This window comes from Glycine max, chromosome 3 (genome assembly GCF_000004515.6).
Source record: "Glycine max cultivar Williams 82 chromosome 3, Glycine_max_v4.0, whole genome shotgun sequence".
Classification (NCBI taxonomy): Eukaryota; Viridiplantae; Streptophyta; class Magnoliopsida; order Fabales; family Fabaceae; genus Glycine; species Glycine max.
In genome coordinates, this window is record NC_016090.4 from 17,605,281 (window position 1) to 17,616,640 (window position 11,360).

Sequence of the window (11,360 nt, forward strand, 5' to 3'; positions counted from 1 at the left end):
TTTTCTTCATCTTTATGCTTTGTTATTATTTGAAACTGTAAATACGTGCTTAAGTGTTTATCTTTTTCGTGAGTGGTGAGATAAGTCCTACACCCGGACTTGAGGGAAACATAAGATAGGATGGTGGTATAATCATAGTGTCTTTCCGAGAGTGAGTTTCGGATGTGGCACATGTGATAACCCCGCTCAATGGAGGGATCTTGGGAGTATTACTATGTTGGCATGAGTAGTCGTGTCCGGCATTGATATTTTCAAGCGACCTATGAAGTTGAGGACCTTTAGTTACCTTTAACCCATCTTGGCCTTTTAGGACGTAGTGCGGTGGCTAATCAAGAGTAGTCTTGAATTGGTTGATACGCGATACTACACTCAAACGAGGCTTTCCTATGGACGTTGTTGGACCGGGAGTAGTCCCGTAATCCGACAATATTCGGAAGTGGTCAATGACTTTGGGAACTTGGTAGAACCCGTGATACAGGTACATATGAAACCATAGTCCTTACCAAATGGCGTGTTTACCCTTAACTCCAACATTTTGGACTTAACCTCACCATGTTTTCTCCGTACTTTGGCATAATCATGCATACACGCATCCATGCATAAACTCTTTTTTTCATCCAAATTATCGAAGGACTTAGACAAGCTTTTTGTAAACTTTGTAGATATGGACATCCCACTGAGAAGCACTAGGAAGTACCTTTTCAAAAAAATAGACTTGTTGAGATTAAGGGAGCTAGCATCTTTAGTAAGTGATCCAGTTGATTTTCAAGCTCACCATGGGAAGTTGCTCAGAGTTCTTAGAGTAGATGTTGAGGAAGGATGCCTAGAGACCCTGGTTCAGTTCTATGACCCGCTCTACCATTGCTTCACATTTCCCGATTACCAGCTTGTCCCCACACTTGAAGAGTACTCCTACCTAGTTGGCTTACCTGTGCCAGACAAGATACCTTTCCCTGGTTTTGAGCCTACCCCTAAACCCTCCGACATCGCAGCCGCTCTCCATCTTAAAACCTCCATCATCCAAGCAAACCTTACCTCTAAAGGAGGCCTCCAAGGTCTTCCCACCCACTTCCTCTACCAACAAGCCTCCATATTTGCTGAAGCAGCTAGTACACTTGCCTTCCATTCTATCCTAGCCCTCCTTATATATGGCCTTTTACTCTTCCCAAATATTGACAACTTCATCGATATCAATGCCATTAAAATCTTTCTTACAAAGAACCCCGTACCCACTCTACTCGTCGATACCTACCATTCTATCCATGACCGTACCCAGGCTGGCCGTGGAACCATTTCTTGTTGTGCACCTTTACTCTATCAGTGGTTTACCTTCCACTTACCTCAATCCCGTGCCTTCAAGACCAATGATGACAAGCTTTCTTGGCCTCACCGAATCATGACTCTTGACCCATCTGACATTGTTTGGTACCAAGCAGCTAGTGACGTTGGAGAGATTATTGTGAGTTGTGGTGAATATCCCAACGTACCTCTTTTGGGTATGCGTGGCGGAATTAGCTACAACCCACTTCTCGCTCGACGACAATTTGGGTACCCGATAAAGACAAAACCAAACAACCTTGCCTTGACTAATGAATTCTATCTTAACCATGGAGATCACTCGAACAAAAGGGAAAGATTCACACAAGCTTGGAGCGCTATCCGCAGACTCAGCAGAAGTCAGTTGGGAAAGAAATCAGACTATGTGCATGAATCTTACACCCAGTGGGTTATTGATAGGACCAAGAGCTTTGGCCTACCCTACCGCTTACCTAGATACCTATCGTCCACCATCCCACCATCATCCTTGCCTATCCCCTTTGACACTAAGGAAGAGTTTCATGAACAATTAACCAAAGAAAGGCAAGAAAAAGAAACTTGGAAGAGGAGATGCCAGGAGCTCGAGCGAGAGAATGAGACTTTGAAGGGGAAGATAGCCCAACAGAGCCGTGAGCTTTTTATCCAGAACCAGAGGATGATTGAGAAGGACGACTTGCTTCGTCGGAAAGACGCTTTGCTCCACCAAGATGCTAGAAGGAAGAGGAGGTTTATGGATTTGTTCTCCCGTGCACATTCAGATTCCGAGGACCCATCTACTCCGGGAGTTTGAGTCTGAAGTTCTTAGGACCTTATGTTTAGATTTTAGCTCCCGAAATCTCATGACTTGTAAGAAAAACAAGAAAGGAAAAAAGAATTCTTAGTAATATTCCACACTGCTTAAGTGGAGTGTTTCAGTTTATGATGTTTACAATTTCTCTAACAAGTTCTTCGATAATAATTTGTTCTCTTTCTTTTTGCATAAGCATAAGCATGCATCATGTTGCATCCATAGTTTCTAAATCGAGTCTCACACTGTGTTCACTACTTCAAAAGGGAGGGGGTCAATCAGCCGCCGCCCAAGGAAAGTGGCCCGGCGAATTCTCCACAAACCAACTCGTATTTACAACACCAGGGCCAATCGGAAAAGGATGGATTTAGTTGAACAAGAAAATCAGAGTCTCAGGGAGGAGGTTGCCACTTTACGAGAAGGAATGGATAGGTTGACGACCATGATGAGTGCTCTCCTGTCAGCCCAGAACTCTCAAGCTGCCGCCGCTGCTGTAGAGCAGCCTTTGGTGAGCACAACCCCGCTATCTACAGTGACTTCTCCACCCCTCTTTTTGCCTCCAGGTTGTACATGGGGAATGCCACCTCCAGTCTGTGGAAGCCCCCAGCCCGCTGTATCTGAAGTTCCACTTCCTTTTGCTCAGCAGTCAGCACCGGTTCCGCAACCCGGTACCTCTTTCCCTCAAGTTGCAATGACTTATTCAGCACCACTGATTCACACTATTCAACAAGAGGTTGAGCCAATTTACCAAGCTGAAAATGTTGTAGCCTTCGACAAGATGGAAGAACTCCAAGAAAGATTTGATGGTATGCAAAGGGAAGTCGAAGCCCTCCGAGGAAGAGATCTGTTCGGGAAGGACGCCTGTGAATTATGCTTGGTCCCAAATGTTACTATCCCTCACAAGTTCAAGGTGCCAGACTTCGAGAAGTATAAAGGGAACTCTTGTCCCCGCAGCCACTTGGTGATGTACGCGCGGAAAATGTCCATGTATACTGACAATCATAAGCTGCTTATTCATTTCTTTCAGGACAGCCTGACTGGGGCCGCTCTGAAGTGGTATATGAATTTGGACAGTGCGAGCATTCGTACTTTCAATGACCTGGGTGAAGCATTCATTCGGCAGTATAAGTACAATCTGGACATGGCCCCAGATCGTGATCAACTCCGTGCGATGACACAAAAAGAGAAGGAAACGTTCAAGGAGTATGCCCAGCGTTGGAGGGAAGTGGCTGCCCAGATTATCCCGCCGTTGGAAGAAAGGGAAATGACCAAAATATTTCTGAAGACCCTGAGCCAGTTTTATTACGAGAAAATGGTTGCAAGTGCACCAACAGACTTCACCGAAATGGTCAACATGGGGGTGCGATTAGAGGAAGGTGTCCGAGAGGGACGTTTGACTGGGGAAAGTACCCCTGCCGCAAGTAATGCCAAGAAGTTTGGAGGCCACTTTGCGAAGAAGAAAGATCAAGAGGTGGGAATGGTAGCTCATGGTAAGCCTCAGCAGAATTTCACCCCATATCGTCAAGTCGCGAATGTCGCATCCGCTATCCCAAACCCATCATATCACCAACAAAGGCCACATTACCCCTACCAATACCCTCCACAACAATACCCTCCACAACAATACCCTCCACAACAATACCCTCCACAACAGTATCATCCACAACAATATCCTTCACAGCAATACCATCAGCCACAATACCCTCAAAAACAACAAAATCGCCCGCAAACCCCCCAACAACCATATCACTCACAAAACCGCCAGAAAACAACCTTTGATCCAATCCCAATGAAATATGCTGACTTACTCCCTGCCCTGCTCGCCAAAAACCTTGTCCAGGTCAGAACACCCCCTCGTACACCAGATGTTTTACCTCCCTGGTTTCGTCATGATTTAACCTGCGCTTTCCACCAAGGGGCCCCAGGTCATGACGTCGAAAACTGCTATGTCCTGAAGAATGAAGTGCAAAAACTAGTCCGAGCCAACTTGCTATCCTTCAAAGATCAGAATCCCAATGTTCAGGCGAACCCTCTGCCGAACCATGGGCCTGCTGTCAACATGATACAAGATTGTGATGAAGACGGTGTCATCCTGAACGTCCAGCACGTTCGAACTCCCCTGGTCCCAATACATATCAAGATGTGCGAGGCAGCTCTGTTTGACCATGATCATGCAGCGTGTGAAGTATGTCCTGTGAATGTAAAAGGATGCCCGAAGGTACAAGAGGACATACAAGGGCTGATAGACAGCAGAGAACTAATCATCACGAGGAAGGACAAAGAAGTGTGCGTCATTACCCCCGAGTTTCAGCGGTTGGAAATAAGCTATAACAGTGGGGAATCAACTACTACTCCACTAGTGATTAGCTTGCCAGGACCTATGCCGTATGCTTCTCTAAAAGCAGTCCCTTACAAGTATAGTGCCACGATGTTGGAAGGTGGGCAGGAGGTGCCTTTGCCCTCTCTAACTCCTGCGATTTCTGTGGACAACATTGCTAGTGACAGCAGGATCCTGAGGAATGGACGTGTTATCCCCACTTTGTTTGCAAAGAAAGTGAATGATCCGGCAGTTAAACAGGTGACAGTGAACGGCCCCGGTACAAGGAAGGAAGTAGGCCAATCCAATGGGACTAGCAAGAATTCTGATCATGACGAAATTCTGAAACTGATCCAGAAGAGTGAGTATAAAGTAGTAGACCAGCTGCTGCAAACTCCCTCTAAGATATCCATTTTGTCTCTGCTATTGAACTCAGAAGCACACCGTGAGGCTCTAATGAAGGTGTTAGACCAAGCTTTTGTGGAGAGGGACGTGACTGTTAATCAATTGGACAGTATAGTAGGAAACATTACTGCCTGCAATAATTTAAGTTTTAGTGATGAAGAGCTTCCTGAGGAGGGGAGGAACCACAATCTGGCGTTACATATATCGGTGAACTGCAAGTCTGATGCTCTGTCGAATGTACTTGTGGACACTGGTTCCTCATTGAATGTAATGGCCAAATCCACATTAGATCAACTCTTCTACCAGGGGCCTCCCATGAGAAGAAGTGGGGTGGTTGTCAAAGCGTTTGATGGATCAAGAAAGTCTGTTATCGGGGAGGTTGATTTGCCCATTACAATTGGGCCGTTTGTTTTCCAAATTACATTCCAGGTGATGGATATCCAAGCCGCATACAGTTGCCTTTTGGGTAGGCCGTGGATCCATGAAGCTGGGGCCGTGACATCCACCTTGCATCAAAAGCTGAAGTTTGTCAGAAATGGGAGATTGATCACTGTGAGTGGAGAGGAAGCCTTGTTGGTTAGTCATTTGTCAGCTTTTTCCTTTATCGGTGCTGATGAAACAGAAGGAACCTCTTTCCAAGGCCTGACTGTAGAGGGTAAAAAGCCAGAGAAGAGTGAAGTGTCTTTTGCTACTTGGAAGAGCGCACAGAAAGTGGTGCAGGAAGGAACAGGTGTAGGATGGGGAAAAGTTGTGCAGTTGCTAGAGAGTAAAAACCGTGAAGGACTGGGATTTGCTTCTTTTGCAGGATCCTCAAAGAACAATGTTGGATCAAGTTCCATTACTAGCACCTTTTGTAGCGCCGGTTCATCAACGACTCGCCAGAAGCCAATGCTGTCTTGGAAGATGTTCCTGAAGAGATAGTACTTGCATTTGTCACACCTGGAAAACTTGTTCGCAACTGGGACGCGGTTGACATCCCTTCAGTAGTTCATGCATCAAAGTAATGTGTCTTTGTTTTTTCTGTTTGTTTGTTTTTCAAAAAAGATCCTTTCGTCTTGCCCAGGACGAAAGCGCAATCATGTAGGGCTGTTTTGTTTCAAGCACTACTCTTATTAATGGAAAATGTGGTTTATCCCGATATCTATGCTTATTGCTCTTTCTGGAAAATGGTAACACAAAAAACCCAAAAATATTTTATTTTTGTTTTCTGATTTCAATTAATTATAAAAAGTCTGCATTGTTCACTCATTTTCTAAAGTCAATCATCAATCATATGCAGACTAGGCATTTATGAGCCCGTTGAACATAATAACCCCGCACTCTCTCCCAACTTCGAATCTCCTGTCTACGAGGCTGAAGAGGAGGAGGATGATGAAATCCCGGAGGAACTTGCTCGGTTATTGGAATATGAAAAGAAAACCATTCGGCCTCATGAGGAGGTAGTAGAAGTGATTAACTTGGGAACCAAGGAGGATAAGAAGGAAGTCAAGATTGGGGCATCGCTTGAGGCAACTGTCAAACGAGGGGTGATTGAATTACTCAAAGAATATGCCGATGTGTTCGCATGGTCGTACCAGGATATGCCCGGCTTGGATCCCCGTATTGTGGAGCACCGTTTGCCTTTGAAGCCCGAATGCCCACCGGTCAAGCAGAAACTGAGAAGAACTCGCCCTGACATGGCTCTCAAGATCAAAGAGGAAGTACAGAAGCAGATCAATGCAGGTTTTCTTGTCACATCAGAATATCCTCAATGGTTAGCCAACATAGTGCCTGTTCCAAAGAGGGACGGCAAGGTCAGGATGTGCGTTGACTACCGGGATTTGAACAAGGCTAGTCCAAAAGATGACTTTCCTCTACCTCACATCGATGTATTGGTCGACAACACTGCAAAGTCCAAAGTCTTCTCCTTCATGGACGGTTTCTCTGGGTACAATCAGATCAAGATGGCAGTTGAAGACAGAGAAAAGACATCTTTCATCACGCCTTGGGGCACCTTTTGTTACAGGGTAATGCCTTTTGGGTTGATAAATGCAGGTGCCACTTACCAAAGAGGCATGACCACTCTCTTTCATGACATGATGCACAAAGAAATAGAAGTGTACGTGGATGATATGATTGTTAAGTCAGGCACTGAAGAAGAACATGTCGAGTACTTGCTGAAGATGTTTCAACGGCTGAGAAAGTACCAACTTCGACTGAATCCCAACAAATGTACCTTTGGTGTTAGATCTGGAAAACTCTTGGGCTTCATTGTCAGTCAGAAAGGTATTGAAGTAGATCCTGACAAGGTCAAGGCCATTAGAGAAATGCCGATTCCACAAACAGAGAAACAAGTGAGAGGTTTTCTTGGGCGCCTAAATTACATTTCCCGTTTCATCTCGCACATGACAGCCACGTGCGGACCTATATTCAAGTTGCTTCGAAAAGATCAAGGGGTTGTTTGGACCGAAGATTGTCAAAAGGCTTTTGATAGTATCAAGAATTATCTGCTAGAACCTCCAATTCTTATACCTCCAGTTGAAGGAAGGCCTCTGATTATGTACTTGACTGTGTTAGAAGATTCTATGGGCTGTGTGCTCGGACAACAGGATGAGTCCGGAAGGAAAGAGCATGCCATCTACTACTTGAGCAAGAAGTTTACAGATTGTGAGTCCAAGTACTCCCTACTTGAGAAAACTTGTTGTGCACTAGCCTGGGCTGCCAAGCGTCTTCGTCACTACATGATTAACCACACCACCTGGCTAATATCCAAGATGGACCCGATTAAGTATATCTTTGAGAAACCCGCTCTGACAGGAAGAATTGCTCGTTGGCAGATGTTGTTATCCGAGTATGATATCGAATACCGCACCCAGAAGGCAATTAAAGGGAGTGTTCTTGCTGATCATTTGGCTCACCAACCAATTGAGGACTATCAACCCATCAAGTTTGACTTTCCTGATGAAGAGATTATGTACTTGAAGATGAAGGATTGTGATGAACCATTGCTTGGAGAAGGTCCAGATCCCGAGTCTAGATGGGGTTTGATTTTTGATGGAGCAGTGAATGTCTTTGGCAATGGAATTGGGGCAGTTATTATCACTCCTGAAGGTAATCATCTCCCTTTCGCTGCAAGGTTACAGTTCGATTGCACCAACAATATGGCAGAGTATGAAGCATGTATCCTGGGCATTGAAAAAGCCATCGACTTGAGAATCAAGAACCTTGACATTTACGGGGATTCAGCTCTCGTAATCTACCAAATCAAAGGAGAATGGGAAACTCGCCACCCCGGCTTGATTCCATACAAAGATTATGCAAGGCATTTGCTAACCTTCTTCAACAAAGTGGAGCTTCACCACATCCCTCGTGATGAGAACCAGATGGCAGATGCGTTAGCAACTTTATCCTCCATGTACGAAGTGAGTCACCGGAACAATTTGCCAACAATCAGAATTCAGCGCCTCGAGAGGCCCGCTCACGTGTTTGCAGTCGAAGAGGTTGTTGATGATAAGCCCTGGTTCCATGATATCAAGTGTTTCCTCCAAAGTCAGGAATATCCACCTGGAGCATCCAACAAAGACAGGAGAACTTTGAGAAGATTGTCTGGTAATTTCTTCCTAAATGGGGATGTTTTGTACAAAAGAAACTTTGACATGGTACTACTCAGGTGTGTAGATAAGCAGGAAGCAGAGCTTTTGATGCATGAGGTACATGAAGGCTCCTTTGGAACTCACTCCAATGGACATGCAATGGCTAGGAAGTTGTTGAGAGCAGGTTACTACTGGATGTCGATGGAAATAGATTGTTGCAAGCATGCCAGGAAGTGCCACAAATGCCAGATTTATGCTGACAGAATTCATGTACCACCAACTACACTTAATGTTCTTTCTTCTCCGTGGCCCTTCTCTATGTGGGGCATCGATATGATTGGTAGAATCGAACCGAAAGCTTCAAACGGGCACCGTTTCATTCTAGTGGCTATTGATTACTTCACCAAGTGGGTTGAAGCAGCATCTTATGCAAATGTGACTAAGCAAGTTGTGGTCCGCTTTATCAAGAATCAGATCATCTGCCGTTATGGTGTGCCCAACAGAATCATTACAGATAATGGAACGAACTTGAACAACAAGATGATGAAAGATTTGTGTGAAGAGTTCAAGATTGAGCATCACAATTCTTCTCCTTACAGACCTCAGATGAATGGCGCAGTTGAAGCTGCAAACAAGAATATCAAGAAGATAGTGCAGAAGATGGTGGTCACATACAAAGACTGGCATGAGATGTTACCGTATGCTTTGCATGGGTATCGCACTTCCGTGCGTACCTCAACAGGGGCAACCCCCTTCTCTTTGGTGTATGGTATGGAAGCAGTACTCCCTGTGGAGGTTGAGATTCCATCAATGAGAGTTCTAATGGAGGCCCAGTTATCAGAAGCTGAATGGTGCCAAAGCAGATATGATCAGTTGAATCTAATTGAAGAAAAACGCATGAAGGCCTTGTGCCACGGACAACTTTATCAACAGAGGATGAAGCAAGCTTTCGACAAGAAGGTTCGTCCTCGTGTGTTTCAAGAAGGCGATCTTGTACTCAAGAAGGTTCTATCTTTCCAACCCGATTCTAGGGGCAAGTGGACGCCTAATTACGAAGGCCCATATGTCGTCAAGAGAACTTTCTCTGGTGGTGCACTGACTCTTACGACTATGGATGGAGATGAGCTCCCTCGTCCTGTGAATGCAGATGCAGTCAAGAAATACTTTGTCTAAAAAATAAAAGAACAGCTCGGTAAGTCGAAAACCCGAAAGGGCGGCTTAGGCAAAAATGAGCGTCTCGGTGGGTCGAAAACCCGAAAGGGCGGCCCAGGCAAAAATTAGAGACATCAAACAGAAAAATAATCAGCCTGATAGGTCGAAAACCCGAAAGGGCGATCTATGCAAAAGTTAAGGATCAAAAGACAAAGTAACTGCATCGAGATGATCTTCGTTCATTTGGGGCACAATGGAATGTCAAGGAGACCCTGAATCTGAAGCATCCAAACAGTGGAATTCAAGGTTGTCAGAGGGAACAACGGTTATTGTGTTCAATGAACCTTCGATTTATATTTACCATTTTCCAAACTTTGTAAGATCTGTGGAGCCATGCCATTGGCAGGTCACCACTCTTTCAAATAAATTTGAGCCTGTTGCCTTTCATTTGGAATTCTCATTTATTCAGTTTATAAAACCTTTCTCTTTTTATGGTAGCATTTGAAACGAAATATTTCTCAAAATCATAAATTTTCTTTCATGTCTTTTTTGAGAAGCACAAACGACAAAACACTTTTTCTTTGAACTCGTGAATAAGTGAAGGGTGCGTCAACAGCTACCCTGAGAATGGGTAAACCTTGCAGGTTGCACGTGGTCAATTGCTTTTTTTTTTTTCAAAAAAAAAAAAAAAAAAGCATGACCACAGAAGCACCAGCTCTCCTACCATGTTTTTTTTTGGATTGGTACGTTCTCCCCAAGAAATGTTTATTCCCCATCAGTTGCTGCATATGCCGGGCTTTACCCCGTCACTATTTTGATATACCCTAGTGGCATCTTCCCCATTGAAGATTGCCGAGTGTTTGTGATGCGACGTCGGGTCACTTTCAATCTTACCTGTCCAATCTTGTTCCATCAAATTTATCATTCATACAAACATACAAGTCAATCCTCCATACGGTCATACAAGTCGTGTCGTTATTCATGCATATACACATTCATGCATATACAATAAAGACAATATCATGCATACATGGCTGCATTAACCATCATGAGTCTTGCTTCAAGCATCTTTTCATTTCAATCAATCATGAATAATTTGTAACCCTCTATTTCCCCAAGTGTCATCCCCAGTGTGTCTGATCCGAAGATGTCACCCTCTCTCCGCCAAGTGGCAATTTCTTTAATGAACAGCTTGTGCATTAGTTGCCTCTCTTTCTTGTCATCAGTTGGCTAGTTCGGCAATAACCTGAACAGTTGACATTTATCTTTGTTTCTTATCAGTTGACTAGTTCGGCAATAACCCGAACAGTTGACATTTATCTTTGTTTCTTATCAGTTGACTAGTTCGGCAATAACCCGAACAGTTGACATTTATCTTTGTTTCTTGTCAGTTGACTAGTTCGGCAATAACCCGAACAGTTGACATTTATCTTTGTTTCTTGTCAGTTGACTAGTTCGGCAATAACCCGAACAGTTAACATTTATCTTTGTTTCTTGTCAGTTGACTAGTTCGGCAATAACCTGAACAGTTGACATTTATCTTTGTTTCTTATCAGTTGACTAGTTCGGCAATAACCCGAACAGTTGACATTTATCTTTGTTTCTTGTCAGTTGACTAGTTCGGCAATAACCCGAACAGTTGACATTTATCTTTGTTTCTTATCAGTTGACTAGTTCGGCAATAACCTGAACAGTTGACACTTATCTTTGTTTCTTATCAGTTGGCTAGTTCGGCAATAACCCGGACAGTTGATATTTATCTTTGTTTCTTGTCAGTTGACTAGTTCGGCAATAACCCGGACAATTGACA

At 44.1% G+C, this 11,360-nt stretch overlaps 2 protein-coding genes across 2 annotated transcripts; both read left to right on the forward strand.

Moving 5' to 3' along the window:
- The first annotated feature begins 664 nt into the window (after window positions 1-664).
- Window positions 665-2,107, forward strand: LOC106798478 (uncharacterized). Its single transcript, XM_014775072.1, has one exon. The coding sequence runs from the start codon at window positions 665-667 to the stop codon at window positions 2,105-2,107; it is 1,443 nt and encodes a 480-aa protein (XP_014630558.1).
- Window positions 2,108-2,857: 750 nt separating this feature from the next.
- LOC106798479 (uncharacterized) lies at window positions 2,858-9,571 on the forward strand. The gene is made up of 2 exons (XM_014775073.2): window positions 2,858-5,731; window positions 6,106-9,571. The coding sequence occupies exons 1-2, from the start codon at window positions 2,883-2,885 to the stop codon at window positions 9,569-9,571; spliced, it is 6,315 nt and encodes a 2,104-aa protein (XP_014630559.1). The 5' UTR covers window positions 2,858-2,882.
- The last annotated feature ends 1,789 nt before the right edge of the window (window positions 9,572-11,360 follow it).